Here is a 27,491-nt window from a genome sequence, read left to right as displayed (position 1 = left end):
AATCCATAGTCATTGCATTAACACAGTCATTAGGGCACTGAGCAACCTCAGTCGGGAACTCATACAGGTGGAATATTCTCTGGGGGGCCTTGAGAGGGTGACGTTGTCGCTGTCGAAAGCCCAGAATCAGCATAGGCAGCTGCTTGAGTCACTGTGTTGCCTAGACTACAATCAATAAAGTAAGATGCATGTAGAGGGAGATAAACAGGGTTAGCTATTGGCGTGACTGCTAAAATGTGCATCAGACAGATCAAAACAACTATCAGTCTCTCCTCCGATTCAGTTGTCACCACTCGGAAGGCAATCCAGGGTGCATTCTATACGCACTACCAGGCCCTCTACAGCCCAGCGCCTGTCCAGCGTGGGCCTGCAATTTGGGAATTTCTGTCCTCTATCATGTTGTCAAGGATACGTGTAGAACAGAAGGAGGCCCTAGAAGACCCAATGAATGAGCAAGAGACACGGGGAAACATATGTGCTTCCCTTAACTGTAAAACACCAGACCATAATGGTCTACCCATCAAATTCTACAAAATCTATGTTCCCTTGTTTCCAAGTTGTCGGACCTCTATTTAACTGCCCATTTGAAAGGCATCTGCCCCCATCCGGGAGGTAAGAACTCTTGGTATCGCTCATGAAGCCCAGACCTGACCCGGTAGAGGTCATCTCATACAGACAGCTGTCCATGATGGTCAGCGATTATAAAATCCTTAGCACGGTACTGGCGGTACTTGATGCTGGAGCACATGCCGCATTGGTACATCAAGACTAGTATGGTTTCGTACTGGGCAGGTCTAGAACGTTCACAATCTGGAGGCTGCACAGGCTGGTGCAGGTGGCTGTCGCGCTGGCCCTACTTCGGATGTCTGGGTCATGGACGTCGAAAAGGTGTTTGACACCCTGGACTGGGACTACTTGTTTGAGGTACGGCAGGGGATGGGCATTCGAAGCAGATTACTAAATTTGCGTAAACCATCGGCAGCAGTGTAAAGATGAAGGTCTTTTCTATTCATACCATTTTCAGGGATAATGACATAAGACTCAAGGGAGAAATACAGTAATGGGAAATATGCATATGCCCATAGCCTGTTGGAAGGGTCAGAAGGGAAACAAAACAGAGCAAGTTGCCTTTAATAGAAAATGAGAGTATGCAGGAGTGAGAAAATACCAGAAGGAACTACAGAAAGAGGTGCCTCTGACGTACTGGCAGCAAAGTGAAGCAAAAACATGAAAGGAAAAATGTTTGTATTTCCCACTTTCCGCAGGGTAGATGTACACTGTTGCAATGTTGCCCTTCAGAGACGTTCTGATTACTCTTTAGTGCAAAGTGTCTTCTGCACTAATGCATGCACCCCGAAATCCCAATAATTTGACCATCTAAAATGGAGACTGACAACAGAGAAGCACTAGGCGTTGCAGCAATACACCAAGCATCTGTTTCTTGCTTTAAGTAAAGCAGCACAGTCAGGGCTACTGGTATTACAAATTATGGCATAAAATGTGCTTTATCCATCAATAAATAGACATAGAAAAAAGCGGTTGATCACGCCTGGGCCCAAAATGAACAATAAGTGGTACCTGTTTCGCGAAGAAGATGGTCTGGAGTCGGCTGTCTCGCACAATAGAGCCAGCAGGTTCTTCTCCAGGTTGCCATTTGAAGAGGAAAATTAGGCCGTGAACTGGTCTACAAGATTAAAATATGCGTTAATATCTCAATAAATATCATTGGACAAACAAAGACCACCCCATCAAACACAGAAATGAAAAATATGGTTAAGAGATTCTAATTCACAAGGGCAGTGATTTAATTAGTAAAAGAAGAAGTGCAGGTGCCTAAAGGTCCGATTATAAGGCCATGGCCGGTGCAATTAAATGTCGGCACATCGACTGCATAGTCTTACATTACATCCACCTCATACCACTTTAACCCACTACCATACTCTCCCTAGCCCTACATCCCACTCTTGCAGGTTCTGGCTTTTTTCTATTTGTGACGGCTCTTCCTTCTCTCTCTTCTTATGTGTTTCTGCATTATGCGTGGTTTCTCACTCTTGCCCTCATTAAATGTGTGCTGCGGAAAAAGAAGTGGTGGGGCCCAGAAATGAGTGAGGGGGGACCCCCAGCGGCTCAAGTAAAGCACTGCATATGAGAAACACTCAAGTTTACCTTTGCTGTGGTAACCATTAGAGTTGACACTCAGGGCAAACAGTAAAAAAAACAAGCATTGGAAATGCAATAGGGCTCGCATTAGGAAAGTTTGAGCTATTGGTCTTATAAATGAATTTTTTTAAATGTATGTGTTATTTTTTAAAATAGCTAAATTAATAGCTTTGTCATTTACAATGCCAATAGTTATAACTTTCGCAAATGTGACACCTATAGCATTTGTAATGCAACATGTTTTGTATTTACGTGACTTAGATGTATTGATATTACAAATAAGGAAAAAAAGAAAGAAAAACGGACCAACAAAAGAAGAAACGGGTATGAAGAGAAAATGCAAAACAGGAAAAGGACAGAAGAATGAAAACAAAACTTTAAAAAAAGCTTGAAACAAAGGGCAAGAAAATAAGAGACAAGAGTATGATGAAATGGAGAGCTAGAGGGGTCGGGGTGAGCACAGAACGAAGGTAGGAATGATTAACCGTCAGCACCAACAGTGGACATGCGATTGTGAAAATTGTGCTCTGAAAACAGGACGGACACAGCCGTGGGCCACAGTGCAGAAACGCAGTTAAAGCTTAATGTGAGAGAAGTACAGACACACTTTGCACCGGTGAAACTAGACACGAGATTGGGAGTGGGGCTGGGTCGGGCGGTGCTGCTCTGCACAACATGGAAAACAACAGTTTATCATGGTGGGGGAGGAAGAGGCAGACTGCGGGAAGAGGGCAGTGAGGGAGACGGCTGTTCGTAAAAGATGGAGACAGAAAGAGGAGACCGTGAGAAGAAAAGGCGGGCAGAGACAGGAAAATGATGTGAGCGCGGGGACTGGTGATAGATATCAGGGTGACAGGAGGGAGAGGGCGCGAGGGAAGGGACTGCGGGTCACAAGAGCTTTCTGTGCCGGGGAGGAAGAGGAGATAAAGGAAGAGGGAGGAGATAAGACAGAGAGCAGCAGGGGGAGGGAATGGGATGGAGAGATGTGGGAGGAAAGACAAAGAAGGAAAGCCGGTGGAGGGAGGGGTAGAGAGGGAAGCAAAGAAATGTGGCTGGCAAGAGGGGGAGGGGAAAAGAGATAAGAAGGAGCTAAAGTGTGTATTAAAGTAAAAGCTATTGGGGGAAAAGCGGCCGGGAAAACAGCTGCTATGCTTGCTGTTTGATTGAAAGCTCCTCGCATGGTGGGGGCGGGTTCTTTGGGGGTTACATTTATCCAGAAAAGAATGCTCCTGTTGTCTGTAATAAACAAGTTTATACAGTCATACATTGCTGGTCAAACAGCGAAAATGAGCAAAAGTATGCAAACAAATTTGTGCAGCCATGTTAAGTTAAATAAATGCCAATAAAATACAAGTGTCATATAAACAAACAAATGTAGCCGTGTCTGGGCAGTGAAAGGGGAGGAGAAATGCGAGTCACGGCAGCAGCAGCCTTTGATGTGCCGGCCGGCCGTGCAGTGAATAATTAGGGGAGGAGAAATGCCGGCTGGGGGAAGCTTGAGATGCCTGGTGGCTTTGATGTGCACGCGCTTTTTGCAAATGCGCTTGCGCATTGAGCTTGTTTTTCTCGGGCACTGCAACAAATCGCCGAGATGATTATGCTCTGGTTAAGCCACAATATAGCTTGCCAGCTATGCGCAAGCGCATCAGCAGGCAAGCCCTAAAAAAAGAGACTAATATACCTGGACAACCCCCGCCCCATCTCCCCAACTGTGGTCAGCATTACCAGAAGAGCATGATCAGGTCGAGCAAGACTGTCAAAGCAATCAAGCTTTAGTACGTGATAGGGCACTCAAGTTACACTGCAAATTAAAAGCAGTCAAAAAATCCAACACTTCTTACCCCTACAAAGTCCCTAGGTCTCAGTACAGAATAATTACTGCTCCATCGAGTTTCGACCTCCACTGGGTGACAATTTCAGCAATGGTATCCTTATGCATTAACAACAGCACTATGAAATTACTACCATTGGTAAGAACTCTGGAAGCAAAATATCATAGGCTACACACAATTCATGCGACCGGAACCATTTCCAGTACTTGGACAAATGCCACCATTTATAGAGGCACCCACAGTGCAGGGTTACTGGTGGTGCCTGTGTGCACAACACACACACCCACAAAACCAACGGTTAAAGTAACTTTAGTTAGGTGAAATGTTCAGTAACAACAGAACGCTTTAAACTCTACAAACCACTGAAATGATCTCAAATAAGAATTACTCATGCCCTAAGGTAACTATAATTCACACCCCTGCCATGCACAGATTTCTCATCAACAATTTCATTGCAAACGTTGCAGCGATATCAATGAGGTCATGGAAGATGTCATGAGTGATGTAATATGTGGGGTGATTAACAGTGCATGGCAAGGAAGCAAAATATAGTAACCTTAGGGCACAAATTATAGTTACTTGAGAACTATAACTGGTGAATGTCAGTGGTTTTTAGAGTTACGTTGTTACTAAATATTTCACCTAACTAGAACGTTAATGTAACCTTTGTTTTGTCTAGTGAATTCCTAGGATTTTTTTTCCAACGTTAAGTAATATTTAATTGCCATATATAAATCTAATCTCCCCGTGCAGCCAACCCCATCTGTGCAGGGCATTTGGTTGTGCATGGGGGGCTTTGGCCACAGATCATGATCTGCAGCTCATCCCCCGCATGCAGCCAACCCCACGCTGCGCACAGCCTTAGTCGGCGCATGGTGAGGGGTGGCCACATAGCCTGGCCTGTAGCCAACCCTACAACTTGTGCAGCGGTGGGTTAACCACAGGGCTTTTGTCATTAAGTGGAGTGTGGTACAGTAGGGTTGCTTTCCCAGATGAGCTACGCACCCACGTGCAAGATCGGTGCAAAATGTCCAACAATTCCTTGGGGTGAACGGGTGCTCACATTCTAGTTCCCACCTCAGTTGGGCTGGGGATTTGTTAGGGGTTGTGGGTGTATTGAGAAAGGCGTAAACATCAGACAGGAAGCCCTTATTGTGGTGGGTGAGAAGCCACTTTGCAAAAGTTGTAAGGGGTCTGCTGGCCTAAGGACGTACTAGAACTAGAGGGTGTGTCACCCAGTGCTTGATAGCGATGTAGCGCCAGTATTCGGTCTCCGGTATTCTGTAGTTAGATTGGATTTGTCTAAAAAGCTGTGTGGGTTAAAAAAAATAGATTTTTTTTTACAGCTGGCGACTTACAATGGAAGAAATGTGTACCATGCATAGCACGGTGGAAATCTGGATTCCCAAGAACAGGCGTTTGCTGGGAGTTATGTGTGGAGAGCTTCTTGGCCACTTTAACTGTTCCAAGTTCCAATAGTAGCCCTCACAACTGGCAAGATGTACACCCCCGGCGATCTGAGTTTTTTTTTGACAGTCATTGTACTTTCCATATTTGTATGCCGGCGATTGCTTGGCATATAAAGCACCAGTGTTTTTGTGTGCTTGGCCTGTTCTACTCCACAATATACCTCAACTGTGCCACTTTATAGGTCATTAGATGAGGTATACCCAGGCCTACCTCTGCTACGGGCAACTAGGCACATTCACTGGCTATACATGCCCTCTTGCCATTCCCATATATCGATTTCAATCAGATGCTGTAGTTTCTCAAGACTGTATGGGAGTGGCTTAATGGGAAGGGTTTACTTTAAACAGAGGATGTTCGGAATATGGGTCATCTTGATCGCTCCTATCCTACCCAGCCAGGATATGGGAGGACCCCTCCAGGGTGTTATGTAAGAACGGGCACTAGCTAGCACGCCTGCAAAGTTAAGTTCTGCCATTTTTTCTATTATAGAGGGAATTTGAAGGCCTAAGTACTGTGCCTCATGAGTCGCCCATGGGAATGGGAAGAGTCTCTCCAGTTGGGTCCTTTCGCTTTGTAGTATAGTGAGGATAAAGACCTGGGATTTCTGTATATTAACTTTAAAACTGGAGACCTATCTCTATCCGAGGCAGAGAGGAGCATAGTTGGGTAATCGTAATCATGAAGTCATCCGCATATAGTGCAATTTCATGTAATGCCCTTGATCCAGGAGTTCAAATGGATCCGTTCCACCAAGGGGCTCCATTCATAAAGTTGGGGACAAAGGGCACCCATGTCTGGTTCCTCTCGCTATACTAAAGGGTTTGGATATCAAGCTGTTGACCTGCAATAAGGCGGTGGGATCTGTGTAGCTGTACCATATCCATTTCTGAAAGTGGGCATGGAGTCCTGCCTTCACAAGTACAAGTTAGAGAAAGGGCCAATGCACACGTCAAACGCCTTTTCGGCATTGATGGACAGAAGTAGGCCTGGGACTTGAGAGCGGTTCATCTTAAGTGTAAAAGCCCCATTTTGTGTTGTGCCTGCAGCTTCTCTGTGATATAAAACCCGCTTGGTCCGGACGTCCAGTATTCTTGTAAAGATTTTAGCATCTACATTAAGGATGGAACAGGATCTGTAGGATGAGCATAAGGAGGGATTTTTCCTGGGTTCAGGAATTACCGTTAGAGAAGCGACCAACATTGTATCAGTGAGGGTGCTCTGTTTGATAAAAAAGAGTTGCAGAGTCGAGTGAGGGGAGGCGCCAGTTATGTAGCAAATGCCTTGTAGAATGTGGTTGTGAGTCAATCTTGCCCTGATGCTTTACCTATTTGAAGCCTTGCTGTGGCCGTGAGGACCTCATCCTTGCTAATGTCCTGCTGTAGCCGAAATGCATCCCCAGACAGGCCAGACAGGCATTGGGAGCATGGGCCACAATCAGCGGCAGCCGTTTTGACTCAACTGTTCACCGGAGTATGTGTTTGCATAGTAGCGTTCGAACTCCTGCACCATAGTAGCATCATGGGGCACACACAGACCATGCAACCTTAGAATCCCCGCAATTCTGTGGCAACATGTTTAATCTCTCAACCGATGGGCAAGCAATCGCCCTGCCTTATTGCCTCCTGCATTGTTCTTTTACATTTGATGGAGGGCGTATTCCGCTTTGTCCATGTCAAGCGCTTTAAGTTGCTTCCTGGCTAATGTTAGTTGCATCCTCACCCGATGAGAGCCTGACTGTTTGTGTATGTGCTTTAGCTCTTTTACATGGCCCTCCAGTTAGACACGTTTCTACCTCCTATCTGTTTTTTTAAGTCTTGCTGAGATGGCAGCAAAGGTGCTTTGCAGTACAGCTTTCGGGGTGTACTAGAGTAGCACAGGCTGCAGTGGGATGTGGTCGCAGTTTGATACGTCAGACAATCTATCACACTGTAGAAGTAGCAGTTGAGCAGCATGATCGCCAAACACAGGATGGGTCGGGAAAAAACGGAACTGGGGAGATCAATCGTTCCCATCACGGAAGTTAAACAGTTTGTGTATTCGGGGTCCATGTCTCAGCCGTGTGAGTGTGGTTAGGTATGCAACTGAGTGGCGGAGCTCCGCCGCGCCTGGACCGGATTGCAAAGTAAAGTGGCAGACATGGCCTTGTGTCGCTTGATTTGGCAAGGGGAGCAGATAACAGTAGATGGCTTTTACAGCGCTCTCCCTTTAATGTGGCCCCAGTCTTCACTGCACAGCTCTAGGTGGAGTCCTGGTCTGAGGGAGGCCCTCGTCGATGGTGGTTGCATCAGGGCCAATCTTTCTCTGCAGCTCTTAGCTGCCAAGGGTTTGCCATTTCGCTTCTGCAATGGGTAGCGAGTAGGCCCACCAGCGCCTGGCATGGAAGGTGTGCCTGGCTGCAGCACAGACAGGGTAGACTCCTGAGTGATCAACCCCAGGATCGAGGGAGCCTCCTCTAGGTCGTGGACTATGTAAGTCTTAATGTTCCAGGAAAAGATCAGTCTAAATGGGTGACCCCATTTATATCTGATCCCTTTCTCTCTGAAGAACGCAGTCGCCGGTGTCAGTGCTATATGACACTGTAGGGTGATAGAAGATAGGTCCTGGTAGAGCCAGACCTTCGTCCCCTTTAAGGTGATCAAGCCACAGTCCCTCATAGCAAACATTATTGCTTTCTTTAGACTGTAGTGGTGTACACACATTAGTGGTGTACACAGGTCAGGATGTCTTGGGGGGTGTGGGGGACGGAGGGGAGGTTGCCTGGAGCTTTACACTTACGGCCTGCTAAATGCATGCAGCCAAGAATTATTTCCTTCTCTGCGGGTTCCGGTAAGATGCGATGGAAGAGAAGTAGCAAATAGTCCTCTAACTTCCCAGAGTGGGGCTCTTTTAATTCTAATGTTGGACCAGCGGAATCTATTTTCTAGGTCTTTCAGATTAAATTGTAGAGCTGCATTCTTATATCGCAGTTCAAGCAACTCACGCCGGTATTTGTCAAGTCACTTCTCTTCCGCTATGCTGTTTTTCTCCAGAATGGCGAACCATTGTCCCATGGCTCCCATCTCTCGTCTGACATCTTTGATGTCTGTGGCCACTTCTTGTTTCAGGGCCGCAATGTCCTTTTGGAGTGTGATGAGGGTTTCTGTAAAAGAGCGTGTGATCGGGCTTCACCCTCCAAATGGTTCGCAGCGTCGGTGTCACAATGTTTTTCAGGGGGCGGGGGTGAAGAGAAGGCGGTGATGCATCTTGAGTCTGGTCATTCTTCTTGGTGGATGACTTGGTAAGCATTTCTTTAAGGGTAGTATCCTTTTTGGCGCAATTTGTAGCCATAGCGTCACTAGGCCTACTCCCGAGAGAAATGCACTTGAAGCAGGAAGTACAATGCCTCACTTGTGAATCTCTCCTGGGCCGGGGTGCTGCACGCCGTTAAGCTCTCGGATTCCAATTGACCTTCAGTGAGAGTACTCTAGAGTATCAGGGTGCACTACAAGAGCCCTTAAATGCAGGTAGAAATGCACTCTGATCCACTGCGGACCTCCCTACGTCGCACTGTTATCAGGCATCTCCCCTGACTCGGCTCTAGTCTATGGTGCGGACCCTCTGCTCACAAAGCACCTACTGGGTCAAGTGTTGCTGCTGCAGCCCTTGCCCCAGCTGGCAGGGGTACCTGCTTTTGGTCGCCGGAGCTCACTCCTTTTTGGCCTCCTCCAGGCATTGTGGTGGGAGTCCTAGTCAGGCAGCAGTCCTAAGCAGTACTTCTGATACCGCATTGCCTCCGGTCCCCTGCCGCATATAGTGCTCGGGAGCACTGTGGTTCGGTTCTACTGGACTCGACTGTTCCGAGCGGAGCCTCGCGCTCTGGGGAGCGCTTCTTGCTCCCTGTGGCATCACTGACCGCGGGACTCCAACCATCTCGAGCCACTGTGCTTACCAATGGTTCTGGATGGCTGCAGGCTAGAGTCTCCTTCGGGCTCTGCCGCCCGGTTCCGCAGCAGCCATCATCTTACCTGCGTCGACAGCCTCGCAGAATCAGTAGCCGCTGTTCTCCATCAATCCCCAGCGCAGACGGCGACTCTGGCCCCTGTGCGTGTCTTGGGGCGTCTCCACTTCGATCAGTGTTGCGGTCGGTGGGATTTAAAGGGGGGGGGTCGGGGGGAGGCTCAATCCGCACGCGGGCAGGCAAATTTGTGCAGTGGAGCTCCATATAGTCACTCCTACTCTAGCACCATTTTGGACATGCCCCTATTTCTCTTTTTAAGCCCAGTTTAACAATAAATGTGGTGCATTTTTCTCTTGAAAAGCAGGCATCAGTCTTCAAAAAGTAGTTTGTTTCAGAAAAATTACCAGCACTCCTCAAATCATCATCAGCTCCAATAACCCAACAATATCACTGAACAATCTATTCCAGCCTCTGTAGTACCATTCAAATTGGTCTCCACTCCAATAGATAAGCAATGTTGTGATCATGCTGTGAAAATCCAACCTTTTAGGACCACAGCCATGCCAGTCCCCAGTGCTTAACTTTTGCATGTATTGAGCACCCACATTCATTTTGGGGCCCAGGACCTAATTTTCATTATGAGACGTTGATTCAGAGAAATAAAAAGGAAGATAAAGAGAAAGTAGGGAAGAAAAAGAACCAACGAGAGTGAAATTAAGGATGGATGTGTAGGGTAGTGGAAGAAAGATGCACGAGGTAGAAACAAGATTAGGAAGCTATGGTATTCAGCAAACCTGACATTTGATAGCACCAGCAGCAGGGTCCTTCTTCAGCCTCTTTTTGATTTAACAAACTTTGCAGGAACTGGTAGACACAACAATATCACAAATTGCAATCACTACTTTATCACAACGGATAAAATTCAAGGCTCTGTGTCTGGCTTACAAAGCACTGAACCACACAGGCCCTGTCTTTTTGCAAAACCCTCTCGCCTGGTATGAACCGACCAGACCTCTTCACTCTACAGGGGCCAAACTCCTGACAGTGCCTAGAATTCGAACATCGCACTGGGGTGCCCGCAGCTTTTGCTTTGGCAGCTCTAAACTCTGGAACACTATCCCGAGTGAGCTCAGAAGTGCGAGCTCCATCTCCTCCTTCAGGAAAGAACTAAAAACCTGGTTGTTCAAGAACTAGACGTCCGGGCAGGCTAACGAATGTCCTCAGCGCTAAGACACCTCTGAGTATTCATGCGCTTTATAAATCCCAGTAACATTAACATTAAAGTCATCCAACCGTTCTAATGGTTTTGTTCATGATATTTAGGTCTCCCCTAGCGACGCAGCACATGCGCTGCTCGCTAGCGCGATCTATTGTCGTTGGTTTTCTTTTGGAAGTGGGGTTGGTGACCGCCCTGTCTCCCTTAGGCCCCGCCCACCCATCCGGACTCGTCGTCTGTTGCTGGTCATGAGCACGTTGTGTCCTCGCCTCACGCTCGAGCCCCCCTTCTCCGAGAGACTTCTGTCGTGTCTCACCAGTGTGTCAAACCAGTGCTTGTTCTTCATATTTATGGCTCTTGGCACGATTTAACTTTTTTCCCCTTCAATTTGTTTAATTTTTTAGCAGTAACTTTGGTGGCTGGGCGGGTATGCACAGCTTGCCAAAAGTTTTTTTAATAACTCAGTGCAGCGTACGCTTTATAGACGTCGCGCTATAACTTTTAAATATGCTTCGTTCCTTGCCCTCTCCACCCCACTGCACACATGTCGCGCTTCATGGTTTGTGAAGCGGACGCTGTTAATTAAAGACATCTGCGGAGTCTTCTTCCATGTTGCATTCCCCTGCCTTTCTCATTCAGGCCCTGTGTGTGGCTTGAATATTTTTTTACCGGGCGCGGTGTTCACTTCTAGGTGTTTGCGTTTTTATTTTTCATATTCAGGCTGCTCTCAGCCTTCGTTATACTGTCACCCTGCCTCTGCAGCAAACAGTTGCTGGGGGTGAGTGTTTGATTTGCTCAAGCGCTCCGTCCATCATCCCCTTTGGTATAGCTTTGTTCGCCCTAAGTTGGCAGGATATGCCCAGACATAGGTCCCTTGCTCACTTTGCCACTGGATTCAAGATAGCCTGGCTGATGAGGGTTATGAACCCGAAACCGGTCCCAGGATGCTTGCTTCTGGTCCAGGGAAGACATGGCTTGGCAGTTCGGGCTGGACTGTTCACATGAGGCACAGGGTCAGACTGATTTGCATATGGCCATGTCTGAACTGGGGTGGTGGAGTGAGCTAAAGAATGATGATGGATTAAACACAGATCTGTTTGATTTGCATATGGCCATGTCTGAACTGGGGTGGTGGAGTGAGCTAAAGAATGATGATGGATTAAACCCAGATCTGTTGACTGGGGGTGAGTGTTTGATTTGCTCAAGCGCTCCGTCTATCATCCCCTTTGGTATCGCTCTGCTGCACACACAGCACTACTTCTCAAGTTGCATCCCGTGCTCCGGCTGCTGCCTAAGACCCGCCTTCATCATCTTCAGGATCGCAGCCTGGCCATGGACGAGGGGAAGGAGGAAGAGCAAGGATCTGTGATCCTCCACAGGGCGGAGGTCAGAACATGGTTAAACTAAATACGCAAGTGGAAGAGTTGTTTATACATAATGTATGTTTGTATTTATATTTAATCATCATTTTTGCTCAAACATACTTAGTTACTTTGAGCTCATTATTAGTGTGGCGTCCCCCTCCCACCACCCCCTTTTTAGGTCTCGGCTGGCGTTGGAGCGCATGCATTCCTCACCTCGAGACTTATAGTAATTAAGTTACTCTTGAGAGGGCTCAAGCCCCGCCCCTCTTTTACATTGGCTGGCGTCACAGTTTATGCTAAACAGTGGCCAGCCATTGCAAAAGAGCTTTTAATTACGTATACTTTTCTCTTTTTCTGCCGCCCCACTTGGACGGGCTGGCCTGCTTTTCGATCTGAAGTAAAAGGTTTCTTATCTTTATGGGGCCATGTTTTGGCCCCATAAAGATAAGAAACCTTTTACTTTAGAAGGAAAGCCAGCCAGTCCGTCCAAGTGGGATGGCAGAAAAAGAGAAAAGGAAGTATACGTCATGGCGAGCGCTTGTTCCCATGGGCGCTGCAGGTGAAAACCGGGACTAGGTCAGACAGGCCTCCTCCCATCCAAGCGTGGTGAATGAGCCGGGACAGGCGCTGGGCATTGTGAGGCCGATTCATGTGTCAGCTCAGAAGCAGCCCCCAGCCAGTCTACCCCCTGCATGCGCTCAGCCCTTTTACACAAATCCCCACTGCTACGATACCCTCCAGCACCCCCGCCGTGAAGATGGAGCTCTCAGCTGCTGCGAGTGGTAGTGCCGTGCAAATACCACAGTCTGCTGAGAGATATGCACGTTACTGTAGACATCTTTGAATTTGCATAGGCTAGCGGGCGCTTGTGTTATGTAGCGCTGCGGTTCCTTCCAGCGCTACATTACATCCCTTTCAGGAGGAGTACGGATTGAAAAAAACACTTCGCTGGGCGTTGATGCGGTCACACTGATGTCGGGGCGGAAGTGCGTGTTTGTAGCAGTTCTCAGGAGACTGCTTCAGTGTTTTCACTTTAGAGAGATTTTGGAGATTTAACTCTCTTTCAGAGAGATTTCGTGCAATAATTACGTTATACTAATACGTGTTACTGTAGTGCTTCACTTGCCAATATTGGATGTGCCCTCTGCTGTGCCCGGGTAGCTCTGGTGTACCACTTGCCCATTTACACTGCGTGCCATGGCTGCGCCCGAGCTCCTCTTGCCCATGCCCAGCTGTACCCGGCCTCTGTGGATTTGAAAGTGTCTGCTGGCTAGGCCGGGCCCCCTGCCCCGGTGAAGTTTCCTGTGCGACAATGCGGTGTTAATTTTTCTAATACGCCTCATCCCAGCCCTGAATGGGCCTTCCTCCCTTTGTCCTATGCAGACATCAAAGGGCCGGGGGCATTGAGGGCGAGTGGATTGGGGCTAGGGGGCGGGTCGCTCCTCCCCCTCATTAGCCTGTGATAAAACAGGTCTCACCTTCCCTCAGCACTCACAAACCTGCCTTCAGCCCTGGATTAGCAGAGGGACGCAGCCTTCCCTGGGACAGGACGATCAGCAGCCTGGACTTTCACCCACCACTGGACTTGGTACCCCTCGGGACGCGCCCCATGACACACACTGGACAAGATGTACTCATCACTGCTTTTTACTCTAGCGTGAACTGCGCCAGGTCATCGGCCTTACAGGCGCTGCAGGATTTTATTTTTTCGAGCATGAACTGTGCATGGCAAGCACTTCTTTTTGTTTACAGCATGAACTGCGCCTGGAGACCGGTTGTCTGGGCGCTGTATGGTTTTTAATCTGGCATGAACTGCAAATGGAGACCGGACATCTTTTTTGATTGTTTATTTTTTAACTATATCGTGAACTGCGCCTGGGGACCGTTAAACTCTGCACTGTACAATACACTTAAATAACGCACGAAGAGAAAAGAGACACAAATTCATGTGTCTGGATGGATGTGGGATGGAGGGACAGTCCAGTGAGAGATAACTAACACTCAGGGCTCGAGCCCCTGCCAGTCAGGCCCGGTTGAAATAAACATAGTAAGACCTGAAATTAGTATTAGTAGCGCCCACAGCGCGTAGAAACTGCGTGACTGACAGGAAGCTGTTTTTTTAATACCGCAAGTAGGGTGCGGAGGTTAGACACGTGATTTCACATACTCTGGTTTCAAAACCTCTGTCGAAATGCACACACTATGATACAAACAGCGCCAGTTATCATAGTTTGTCAGTTTCTAAGCGCTGTAAACCATGGGCATTAATATTTACCCAGTTTAACGGTATTGATTATCTCGACCTCTGAAGAATGAACGGCTCAGATGTTCTTGTGAGCTGTATGCGCGGATGTAACTTGGGGACACCCGCTGCCGGTCTGGGAAGCCTGCGAGAGAGAGAGAGAGATATATATATATATATATATATATATATATATATATATATATATATATATATATATATATATATATATATATATATATATATATATACACACACACACACACACACACACACACACACACACACACACACACACACACACACACACACACACACACACACACACACACACACACACACACACACACACACACACACACACACACACACCCCCCCCCCCCCCCCCCCCCCCCCACATTTGGGCAGCGGAATTTTAACTTTCAATTACTTTACGCTGTAACAGCCTATTGCATATGTCTGCAAAACTATTAATAAAACCATCTTAGGCTGCCAGGCCTATTGGCTTTAACATTGCCTGTTTTTCAACTCCCGCCCACAAACTTTAGAAATAGACACTTGTCAAAGATGCTGGACACGCAATGCGATAACGCACACGTCTAGACCCAAACTGTATCTTTTGTGACGAAACCTACGGAAAAACAGACTGGATTCTGTACCTATTTTTGTGGGGCAGCAGCAAACATGTTTTTAATCAAAATATACAAAGAAAAGAGATACCTAGCAAATAAGTACATAATATATCACCGTCTCTCATGCAAAATAGTGTTGTTTCTTTGTACAATTTTGCATCCTTAGAGTGCATGCCAGCTCACATTTGTTCTATGTTCCCAAAACCTTGCATGACACTTTTAATCTTGATCTAAAACTTCCGATTGTCACCTCCCCCTTTTTTTCCCGAACGACCATCTCCTTACTGTCCTTCCTCTAAATGCATCCTCTCTGAGTACAGCCTAGTGCAAGTCACGTGCATGTTTGCCCCAATCTACATTTGTATTTTTTTTAAGATTGTCCACACCTCATCTCCAAGATTGCAATCTGGCCTTATTTAAATGTAATTTCCTGCAACCTGACAGTACCTAATCCGCTCTAACACACCTGCTAATCCCACCTACCATCTGTGTGAACTCTCATACCACCTTCTACTGACTGAATCCATCACAAAGACCCTGGTGTAAGCGCAGTGAATTACATCCTTGAGTGCACGAGACCAATCCCAATACTCAGCGAGTTGACATCTAACCTGTGCTTCGGGAGCAGCATGTTGCCTGGCTTAAAGCACCTTAACTCCTCGTCAGAGGTAGTAAGCACTATATGAATGCAGCTACCACTACAACAGCTAGGGATCTTTGAAGAAGTTTATCTTATTTCCGATATATGTAGCAATCTGCAGCCTCTGGTTCAAATTACAGTTGCGCCGACAGGTCAATCAAGTGAGAACCATTGAGTTCTGTGATCTGTACTCTTGTTTAATGAGTAAACCCACACCGAAGAAGTCAATAGAATAGACCGTGTTATAAAGTGTTTGGTTCCATGCATGTCCCGCAAAGGTCAGAGTGGCATGACACCCTGTGAGTAACAAGCATTAAAAATGCACTAGGTCTCGCCTTTCATTAAGTTAAAGCCATTGTCTTCCCTATACAATACCATTAGCAAAGCAAATAGCTTTAACTTAATCAAAGGCGAGACCTATTGCATTTTCAATGCTTGTTCTTATTTGTGGCTCGCAGCACAACTTTATTTCATAAGGCGTGCAGCTTGGAACTTGTTTTTGTTCGTGATTCAGTTCCTCTGTGCTATGCTGGTTAGACTATGACTAATCATCCTAAGTAGTATTAGGCATTTGCAATGCACTAGATCGTACATTTGCGAGTTTGAGCTATTGGCATTGTAAATTACAATGCCTTTTATTTATGTATTTTTATTTTGTAACATAAATAAAAGGCATTGTCATTAACAATGCCAATAGCTTAAACACTTGCAACTGAGATCTATTGCATTGCAAATGCTTGTTTTTATTTCATCTCCATTCAAACATTCCACTAGCAGACCAGTTTCCCTGAAGCAAGTTTTTGCAATGCTCTTTTCAACACAGTTCCTTCCTTTTTTGTTTACCTCAATTGTATGTTTCTTCTTTACAGCAGTCAATAAGGAGTAGTTTCTTACCTGTAACTCCAGTTCTGTAGTAGGGGTATCTCTGTTATAGTCATAATCATGTGAATAGTCCCGTCCATGTGCGTGGACCCCGGAGCAATCAAAATAGTCTCTTAAGGGGGGCGTGGCCAACTGCCGACCATGATGGCAGCTTAAAGCGGGAGCTCTCGCAGGCTACACGGCCCGTTTCAAGTATCCGTAATTCCATCCGTCATTTTGCCCGCTCGAAGGAGCGACACTGGCTCAGGGACCCAAGCGGCGCAACCTGTTTCAGCCCCGGTGAAAATCGGACGCCGGGAACTGCTCCGTTCCGCGCCGACGTGCTGGGGCCTGTGCCTGCCTGGCTGCACCGACCTAGGGTAGCTGGTGAGCCCGGGCGGAAGTTCGTCCTTCTCGGCCCGGACGTGGTGGCGGCGGACGGCCGCAGCCGCACTCTGACTCGGAGGCTGACCGACCATACCACTGGTCTGGAACGTGCCCCCGGTGTGGACTGGGGGTACTGCTGGGACTGGAACTGCCCGTAATACTTCCTGAAGGCAACGCGGCTCTCGGTGGGGTCGAGAGCCTCCCTGGGTCCCGGACGGCGCCATCTTGCAGAGACCGGACGGCTGAACGCGCCGTTCTTGCGCCTGGGTGCGACGCTCTGCACTGAGGAGCCCTCCCTTATACCTGGGGGGCCGCTACTCTGAGGCTAACCACACACTGGCGAGGGGGCTAGTCGGAGCCCCAATAACCTGGCAGGGGGCATCATTGAATAGCGCTCTACTTGCGTGGACAATCCAGCGTTAGTGAAGCAGTAGCGGAGCACGAGGAAGGACAGTAAGGAGCCATAGGGGGCCCACCGGCGGGAACCGACTGTGACCACACCGCATCGCCGCACCTGCTCGCACCACGATCTACAGGGGGTGCAGACTCATCCTCACAGCGGACGGCGCTAACGCTCCCCAAAGACCGGTAGTGACATCTCCGAGATCTGTGGGGGATACAAGGCGCCCCTTAACACTGGTGCGGCACCCGATCGCTTGCCAGATATCTGCGGGGATTGAACGGCTTATGGGCTGAGGGCTGACCCTACAACCGGATACATTTACCTCCATAGTCGCCACAAAGCGATGGCCGGCAAGAACAATAGAAGTGCGTCAACGCAGGCGAAACTGGACAAATTTGCGTTCAACCATCAGGGACCACCCCAGAATGGCGGCCGCCATTCTGCTGGAGTGCCTACTGAGATGGGAGGTGCTCCCAAGGTGACATTAGAGGACGTTATGAAGACCCTCACTGAGGTCAAAACGACAGTGGGCTCCATCTCCTCCGAGGTCACTCTGCTTCGGGCGGACTTCCAGAAAATGGCGGAGAGGGTGTCGCAAGTGGAGGTGGTAACGAAATCGCTCGTTGAGGACACCTCAGAACTACAGGTTGCCATGGAGCGCATGGAGAAGGTCACAAAGCAGCTACAGGAGAAGCTTGATGACCAGGAAGGGCGCTCCAGGAGAAACAACGTCCGCATCCTAGGCCTGCCGGAATCGGAGGGTAAAGCAGCAATGGACCTATACGTTGAGGACCTAATCAAAAACCAGCTGAAACCTAAAGGTCTGTCCCATTTCTTTTCTGTTGAGAGGGCGCACCGTGTTCCTGGTGGAACGGCCAAACCGGGCGCCGCTCCGAGGCCTGTACTTGCCAGGTTGTTCAATTTCAGGGACAGGGACGCAATCCTACAAGCTGCAAGGATCTCCCCGCCTGTGAAAATCCAGAACTCAACTTTGGCCTTCTTTCCGGACTACACAGCGGAGGTGGCCAGGCGTAGGAAGTCATTCACGGAGGTCAAGAAAGCACTGCGCGACAGAGGCCTACAGTACTCCATGCTTTTCCCCGCCAAATTGCGAGTTGTGGCCGAAGGAAAAGCGTGGTTCTTTGACATGCCAGAGGTGGCTAGAGACTGGCTTGATGGCTGGAGACAGGTGGGCCGACCTCAACGCACGCACCGCGACAGACAACGACAGCGCAGCGGCGGACCACCGGACCGACCGTCAAGAAGCCCCGTGCACGAAGAAGGAGCGACGGCACTAGACTCAGATCTTGAAAGGGACCCACTTGATTCTGGACAGCCTGTGCGGGGCTGACTTGCTTGGACTGCTTGAGGGTCAGCCTGCTATAGCCATTGGGACCTTGAAGCTGGTGGAGCTGAGTAGGGCGGGCACTGGCCGATGCCTGTGGGGGTCTCACCACCCCACGAGCAAGTAAGGTGGATAGGGATGGGATTAAGCACTCTGCCAAGTTGGGGATACGGGCGGGAATTCCGTGGGGCAGGGGAGCAGGGAGGGGGGAAGGGGGTAAAGTTTTAATGTTTGTCTTTTTGGTTTTGGTCATCACACATTTCACACGTTCTGAAATCACTCTAGATCGGGGCATACTCCTCGCCCTCATCACACCAGTCATCGACACATTGCTGCCAATAATCTCAAACCGGTCTCATGGCTGACTTAATTCAGGATCCACCCGCTAGGAATGCCGCGGTAACGGTGGGGGTACCCCCTCTGCGCATGCTCACATGGAACGTCAGGGGACTGGGTGACAAAATAAAGAGGGGACTGGTGCTGCAGGCCATTAAACGGCAGAGCCCGGATGTGGTATTACTCCAGGAAACACACCTTACAGGGTCCACGTGCAAAGCGCTTGATCGGCGCGGCTACAAGATGGTAACGCACGCAGATTTCACTTCAGGGTCCAGGGGGACAGGGATACTGTTGAGAAAGTCTTCGCCCTTCATACTCACACACCATACTACTGACGACCAGGGGTGCTTCGCGGCGATACAGGGTCAATGGGAGGGTAGACCACTTAATGTGGTATCGGTGTACGTCCCCCCGGCACTACACTCCGTGACATTGCCTGCACTGGGTAAATTTCTGCTAGACCTCCCTGAGGGTGACACTATCATTGGGGGGGGACCTGAATGCCATCGTAGACTCTGCGTTAGACGCCTTTCCCGCTAGAGCGCGCTCTAGAGGACTTTCACCTCTTCCTGAATTCCTGGATGCGTTGGGCATTGTTGATATATGGCGACATTTGCACCCCACGGCGACCCAATACACCTTCTACTCTACGGTCCACAATAGCCTGTCTCGCATTGACTATTTTTTGTTTCTGGGGGGAGGATTGGGCATGGTTGACAAGATAGACATTTTGCCGAGGGGCATATCTGACCACTCACCGGTCGCTCTCACCCTCGCTACTAGGGAACATAAAACCGCACGGCTATACCCCATTTACCCAAATTACCTGAAGGTCCCTAAAGTTCGACGGAAATTGAAACTAGTGACGACACAATACTTTGCAGAAAACAGTGGCTCGGTGACCTCACCGTCGATTCTGTGGGAAGCTTACAAGGCCGTCCTGCGAGGGGCGGCGATAGCAGCCATTACGGGACACAAGCGTGATTCCCGGAAGGAACTCGCGGAGCTAGAAATGGCACTCCGCACTGCTAATGCGGCACACATGGCGGACCCTTCCCCGAGCACGACACACGCGCTGCAGTTGCGACAGCGGCAATACCAGGCACACATGAGAATGACAGAGAAGGGCTATATGGCGAATACTGCACATAGAATTTACGACGTAGGAGACAAGGCGGGGAGAATGTTGGCATGGTTAGATAGGAGGGAGGGAGGCGCAAGAGGGATTCCAAGACTCATTAATACTGATGGCCACGTCCTAACGCACCCGGAGGACATAGTACGAGCTTTGGCACGTCATTTTCACGCCATATATACACCGGAACGTGTTGTCACTGCACAAATGGCGGCGGAGTCGCTGGCGACCATTGCCCTCCCCGGCTTACCGCCGGAGGCTGCGCAAGAGTTGGAGGAGGATCCTTCTGAGGAAGAAATCCAGTCGGCGATTCACTCGCTGCAATCAGGCAAAGCATTGGGACCTAATGGGTTACTGGTGGAATGGTATAAATCGATGGCCACCGAAATTAGTGGTCCCCTGCTAGACATGTATTTGGATAGTAGGGAACGGGCTGAACTGCCACTAGATCAACGTACGGCCACGATCGTAGCTATGCCTAAACCAGGTAAACCCCCGGACGAATGTACCTCATATCGCCCGATATCATTGTTAAATATAGAAGCCAAAATCCTGGCCAAACTTCTGGCCAACCGCCTGATGCCACATCTGAGCTCCCTGATACACCCCGACCAGTCGGGCTTTCTACCCCATCGGAGCACGGCGCTGAATCTCAGGAGGGTTCATGGAGTGATGGCGAGGTCACACCTTCTCACCGAAAGAGCGGTGATCCTTTCGCTAGACGCGAAAATGGCTTTCGATCTAGTAGAATGGGAGTACCTCTTCGAGGTGCTCGCTCGTATGGGCTTCGGGCCGAAATATATCTCCTGGATACGACTGCTTTACACTAATCCAGTGGCGCAGGTGGTGTCCAATGGCCACATCTCGCCGGCGTTCCCGTTGGGCCGGGGAACCAGGCAGGGGTGCCCTCTATCGCCCCTGCTCTTTGCGTTGGTGCTTGAGCCTTTAGCTATCCTGATCAGACACACGCCCTTGTTTAGGGGCATTCAGTGGGAGGAGGGATGGGAAGACAAGATCTCCCTATATGCCGATGATATGCTCGTTTACATGGTCGACCCTGATGACGGCATCCCAGCCCTTTTGGACATTTGTAACGCGCAAGGGGCGACTTCAGGCTATACCCTTAACTGGTCGAAGTCGGTGCTCTTTACATTGAAGGGTCCAGCACCGAGGCTACCGGTCGGCTGCCCTCTATCGGCGCCGGTGACCTCCTTCAAATACTTGGGCATTGTCATTGTGCATTCGGTACCGGATTTCTTCGCTAACAACCTAAAGCCCCCCCTGGACCGCCTGCGCGCTGACGTAAATCACTGGGCGACCCTGCCCCTCACCCTCCTGGGGCGCGCAGCCTTATTCAAGATGATGGCACTCCCCAGATTTCTGTATATACTGGAAAACACCCCACATGTTGTCCCTCCGCGATACTTCACACAGATTGCGGCGTTGGTCTCCAATCTCCTCTGGAGCAATGGTACAGCGCGAATAGCCTACGACAAGTTGGTAAAAAGTTGGTATGAGGGAGGGATCGCGCTCCCCAACGTTCAGATGTATTACTGGGCGGCTCAGCTTAAGGTAGTTAATCAATGGGTTCATGCCCCGAGAAATGACCCGGCATACAGGGCAGACTGGGCGCAATTGGGGACAGATTCCATGCTATCGGTACTGTATAATAAACCGCGGCTTAAACACCTGCATGGCCCGACACAGCATACAGCAACCCTTTGGCACATGGCACAGACACGCCTGGGCTGGGCGGGCAGGCTTACCAAAATGACGCCACTGTGGGACGCGAAGTCACTGGGTAACCTTAGAGCATGCAAGGGGTTCACTCAGTGGGATCTGATAGGTATCTCCACGGTGGGGGACCTTTGGGACAATGACACAGTGATACCATTCTCGCAACTTCAACAGCAATATGACCTCAGACCCACTGAAACGTTCCGTTATGTCCAAATTAGACACGCACTGCTGCGAGCGATCCCACAGGGCACTGATCTGCCGGACTCCTCGCCGCTGGAGGACAGGCTGCTGACAGAATATATGCAACAGAGCGCCACATCCCTCACCTACAAGAAACTAATCAACAACTTACCAGATCCCACGACAAAACTTAAGGACCGGTGGGAGGGTGAGATAGGTGCGATGGACGAATCAGAGTGGAATGCGGCCTTGGCTTCTCCAAAAGAAGTAGGCATCTCGGCCAAATTTCGACTGGTTCAATTAAAAATTTTACATCGCATATACCACACCAGGACACTACTCCATAAAATACACAGAGCACCCACTCCCTTTTGCTTGAGGGGTTGCGGGGAAGAGGGAACACTGTTCCACACACTCTGGGACTGCCCCAAAATACAGGGATACTGGACACGGGTATTACGCACCATATCCCAGACACTTCAGGTTTCCACCTTGCCAGACCCGCGTAAATGTCTTCTAAATATATGGGACCCCAACGATCTTAACAGATACGGTATCATATGGGCCACACTTGCCATAACAGTGGCAAAACGTGATATTGCACAGAAATGGGGGGCTCCGGAATTGCCCACTGTGTACAGATGGGCCGAACACATGGACATCCTAATGGTCACGGAACGTACTGTATATGTCCTTCGAGCTGCTCCCAAGAAATGGAACAAGGTGTGGACAGCCTGGAATGCTTACAGGGGGGACATTTGTGAGCTCTTACCTGAGGGAGAGGACCTTGACTCTGAGGAGGAGGAGGAGTGATGGCGGGGACTACGACGTTATGTTACTCTGTACTAATTATGCCAGCGAGATGAGGAGATTACAACTAGTTCAGATATTGGGCAGTGAAGCGTGTCGGGGAGAGGAAAATTCTGAGTTCTAAATGGAATGTGATGACACTAAGTTGGGTTATGGGGGGGAAATGTTTATTATAGGTTGCTAGATATTTTTTGCGGATGGGACATCGTGGAAGTACTACTTGACATGTTGAACACTACTGGTCTTATGTAATGGATGTGCGAACATCATATGCAGAATTGCGCCAGGCGAATTGAGATTGTGATGTAAAAAACTTGCTACAGCCTATGATTCTGATTTGAAGTCGTATACACATATCTATGCAGACTGTATGTATCATTTTCACTGCTTGCACCACCTTTATACTAATAAAAGAAATTAAAAAAAATAGTCTCTTAAGTTGTCCTCCTCAAAGACAAATAATGCAGCCTAAAGTTACCTAGGCTACACTGGCCAGTACTTCATTCTGAAGTGAAAAGGATAGCCAGAAATATCAAAGTTTAAAATTTTGGTAAGTTTCACACCTAGAGAAACTCCCCTTCACAAAAATCCTTTGTCATGATAGAGAGGAAGGGCTGGACAGATGGGTCGCCGTTATAGTCAGTCCCCTGGCCAACAGCCAGTACCAAATCGCTAGTGCTTCCTGAGACAGTGTGCGCAACCTCGAGCCCCCTTGCTTGTTGAGGTAATACATTGTTGTTGTGTTGTCAGTCTGTTCAAGCAGGGAACTGGTCTGAAAGGATGGGTGGAAGGCCTTCAGCGCTAGATGAACAGCTCTGAGTTCCAGAAAATTGATGTGATTCGTGGGCTCCGTCTGGGACCACGTGCCTTGTTATCTGGAGATGGACCGAATGCACTCCCCAGCCGTAGAGAGATGCATCCGTCACAATGGTCTGAGTCGGTACCTCTTTGTGAAAAGGAATCCCTTTTAAGAGATTGACTGGTGAGCACCATCACTTCAGGGACTGGGCAGAGTGTTGCGACAGTTGAATCCTGTCCTCCCAGCTGCCTCTTTTCTGGTCCCACTGATCCTCCAGACATTCCTGCAGCGGCCTCATATGTAGGCGTGCGGAGTGAGAAAGATACACGAGGGCCATCGACCCCAGTAGAGAGGACACCCCCCTCACCGTTGCCGAAGGAATAGACAGAGCCTGAGCCTTCCGAAGGATCGATAAGCGTCTCTCCTCCGAAGGACAATCGCTTGCCCTGAGCGTATCGATGGGGGCTCCCAGGTACTGCAGACACTGAACAGGTGTCGGCACAGCCCGACATTTTGATGTGGAGACCTAACTGGTTCAACAGAACGGCCGTTCTGTTGAAATGAAGCTGCGCTTCCTGGAACATGGATGCTTTGATTAACAAAGTCGTCCAGGTATGGATAGACAAACACCTTGTTCTTCCTCAGGTGTGCCGCAACTACTGCCATGCACTTCGAAAAAGTTCTTGGCGCAGACTTCAGTCCGAACGGCAGAACTGTGTACTGGTAATGATTCGTGCCGACCAGGAATCGCAGGAATTTCAAAATGTTTCCTTGCAATGGATACATGGAAGTATGGCACATAGCCAGTCCACTTAATGCAACTGAGGATAAATCTGGTGCAGTGACAGCATGCAGAACTTTTCTCTGCGAATCCATTTGTTCGCTTGTCGCAAATGCAGACTGGCCTGAACTCGTTTTTGTCTTTTTTGCGCACAAGAAAGAACCTGGAGTACAGTCCGTTTCCTCTTTGAGGAGGAGGAACCGGTTCTATCACCCTTTTTCTTAACAGGGTATCGGCCTCCATTTGAAGTTTGCGCAACAGGTATTGTGAACGAACTGGTGGAATAGCTGGAGGAGGGCGGACGAAACAGACTGTATCCATTGCAAACAATATTCAGCACCCACTTGTCCAGAGTTATTTTTCACCACTCTGCCAGATAGTTCTGAATGCTTCCCCCCACCGGAGTGGGTAACAGACGAGGGGGGGAAGTAATTCCTCAGGGCTCAGACCCAGCCGGGCCATTAGTCCCTGATGTGGACTGTTGGATGCCTTTGCCCCTTTAACGCCTCTGAAAGGGCTGCAGATGAAACTGCTGTTGTTGCTGTTGTCCAGCCGGAGGACCCTGCCGTGTTGAAAACGCTGTGAAGAATAGCGTCGTTGGTAGGGACGGAAAGTCTTGCGCTGTTCTTTAGGCTTCTCAAAGCCAACAGCCTTGAGTGTCTCCACTTCTGCCTTCCTGCGAGCCATTTCCTCATCCGCATGGGCACCAAAGAGAGTGGCACCCGAAAAGGGCAGGTTAGCAATTTTTTGTTGGGCCTCTGGCTTCAGGGAGGTAAGCCGCAACCATGAGTGAGGCAGCAGAGTCACCCCATGACCATACTCATGGGTTGCCAGGAGGGAGGGGTTCGCAACTGCATTGATGATCTGGTTTGAAACCATCATCTCCTCATTTAGGACCTCGTGAAAGTCTTCACGCTTGTCCCTAGGGAGGAGTTCAACAAACTGTTGGAGAGACTCCCACAAGGAGCGGTCATATCAGCCCAAGCGAGCAGTCAAGCTTGCTGCCTTCATTGAAGTGGCTGCAGTGCTGCAGACTTTTCTCCCTGCAGAATCCAGTCTGAGGCCGGGGAGGCGGAGGTGTCGGCAAACGTGGAGGAGGCGTCCTCGGAGGAGCCACGGGCTGGTCTGGCACTGGCGACCTAGATGGTAAATAGGTACTTGAGTACTCAGAATCCGATGTTGGAATCACTCTCCTCCTTTTGCGGGCAGGCCTCAAAGAGGGAGCTCTGGAGGCAGTGTCCCATGACGCCTTGACCTAGAGTTGTCAGACGTGGATATGCTGACCACAGAGGGTGAAGAGCTTCTTGAAGACTAGCTCAGACGGCATCGACTTCCTTCTCAACATCGACTTTCTAGACGTCTAATCCCCTCTCGGCGATCTCCTCGTCGACTGCGACTTGCGCGTCAACGTCGAAGTCGCCTCGACGGCGAGCGCCGATGCCTTCGGGACCCAGATCGACGACGATTATGTGTCAACGTCGACTGGGATGTCCTCGACGTCTACCTCGTCTGAGGTCTCGACGTCTTTCCCCTCGACGTAGATCTTCGACGTTGTTTAGACCCAGAGCCCTGGGTCGACGGGGAGCATATCGACATCATACCTGGTTTCGACGTCGTAGCCATCAACGTCCACCGGGACCGGTGCAGTTTCTGAGCCGCCTTCTGACTGGGGAGCCCCCCAGAGGCCGATGCATGGGTTGTGGTAGAGGAAAAACTCTCTCCATGACCAGAGGTCCCAACTGCAACCGGTTTCCTCTGCTCCAGGCCCTGAAGACGGATCTTCTCCCTGTCACGCCGGGTCCTCCTGGAGAATGACTTGCAGATGACACAGGAATCAGGAATATGAGAAGATGGAAGATAGAGTATGCACACCCAGTGAGAATACGACTTGGCCTTCTTCCTGCCACATTGTGCGCACTTGTCAAATAAAGCTGGCATTTTGACAAGAAAGCAGTGACCCAAAAAAGACAGCAAAGGGAAGAGAAAGGCCCCAGACGTCGAATTAAACTCTTAAACTTACAGAAAAGCTCAAATATTTGAAGAAATACCAATAAAGGTAGAGCTCAATGCTCCAGGGTCCTGCTAGCAGGAGCCGGAAAAAAGAACTGAAAGTAACTTGCCTTTGGCTGTGCATCATGGGATACCGAGGGTCTCTGGAGGGTTCCTTAAAGGCACCCATTTACAGACACATAATAGCAGCCTATGGGACTTGTTTGTCCAGCCCTTCCTCTCTATCACGACAAAGGATTTTTGTGAAGGGGAGTTTCTCTAGGTGTGAAACTTACCAAAATGTTAAATTTTTCTGGCTATCCTTTTCACTTCAGAATGAAGTACTGGCCAGTGTAGCCTTGGTAACTTCAGGCTGCATTATTTGTCTTTGATTTTCTCTTAAGTGTCTATGCAGGACTGCAGAAGAGGACAATTTAAGAGACTATTTCGATTGCACATGGGCGGGACTATTCACATGATTATGACTATACACAGAGATCCCCTACTACAAAACTATTTTGGTCAATGCTCACTTCTTATTGACATAAAGAAAGCTTCTCGTCCATCTTCGTCCTTTTAGTAAGATCTTTTATAAGCAACATTATTCATTACCTCTCATTTTTACAGCAATACACGTTTGTAAGCAACAATCCGACACTTTTACTCTCCAGGTGGGAAAGTAGGCATGTTAAACTTCACACTCACAAATGATTAGGTAAATACATGGCATAATTTGGCTGTCTTTTAAACCAGGTGAAGTGTCAAAAAACGAAATTTAAATTGTACAGTGATCATAAGAAATAGTTTGTCATGAGGTGCAGAGAAAGAATCAAGCGACTGCTCGAGCAAAAAATGCTTATTTATGTTATGTAATCGGTCATTTGTAACACACACAGATACTCGGAAGTGTCCTGGCACCATAAGCCTGTGCAGGGTTAAGCAGAAGTGGAGAAAGCAGCTCAACAACTTAATCAAAAAGCAGGGTTTTCAGTTGCTTCTTGAACGTCTTAATATCGTGGTTGTTCCTGAGCTCAAAGGGCAGGCTGTTCCAGGCCCTGGCCGCCCTTACAGAGAGGGAGCTTCCTCCCATTCTGGTAAGGCGGTATCGTGGGATGGCGGCAAAGCATTGTCCGTCAGAGCGGAGATGCCTAGAAGGCGCATAGAAACTAAAACGCATCTTGAGGTATGGGGGTCCGGACTTGTAGAGGGCACCATGGACGATGATTAGT

General features: G+C 49.0%; 1 protein-coding gene across 1 annotated transcript in view; it reads right to left on the bottom strand.

Moving 5' to 3' along the window:
• UCHL5 (ubiquitin C-terminal hydrolase L5) overlaps positions 1 to 27,491 on the bottom strand; it is a 244,634-nt gene that overhangs the window by 182,222 nt on the left and 34,921 nt on the right. Inside the window, exon 3 of the mRNA XM_078641508.1 lies at positions 1,579 to 1,684. Within this exon, the coding sequence (XP_078497634.1) occupies positions 1,579 to 1,684 (106 nt within the window). The remainder of the gene's footprint in view (positions 1 to 1,578; positions 1,685 to 27,491) is intronic.

This window comes from Lissotriton helveticus, chromosome 1_1 (assembly GCF_964261635.1).
Source record: "Lissotriton helveticus chromosome 1_1, aLisHel1.1, whole genome shotgun sequence".
NCBI lineage: Eukaryota > Metazoa > Chordata > Amphibia > Caudata > Salamandridae > Lissotriton > Lissotriton helveticus.
The sequence above is the reverse complement of the archived record's forward strand: the minus strand, read 5'-3'. Positions and strand labels throughout refer to the sequence as shown.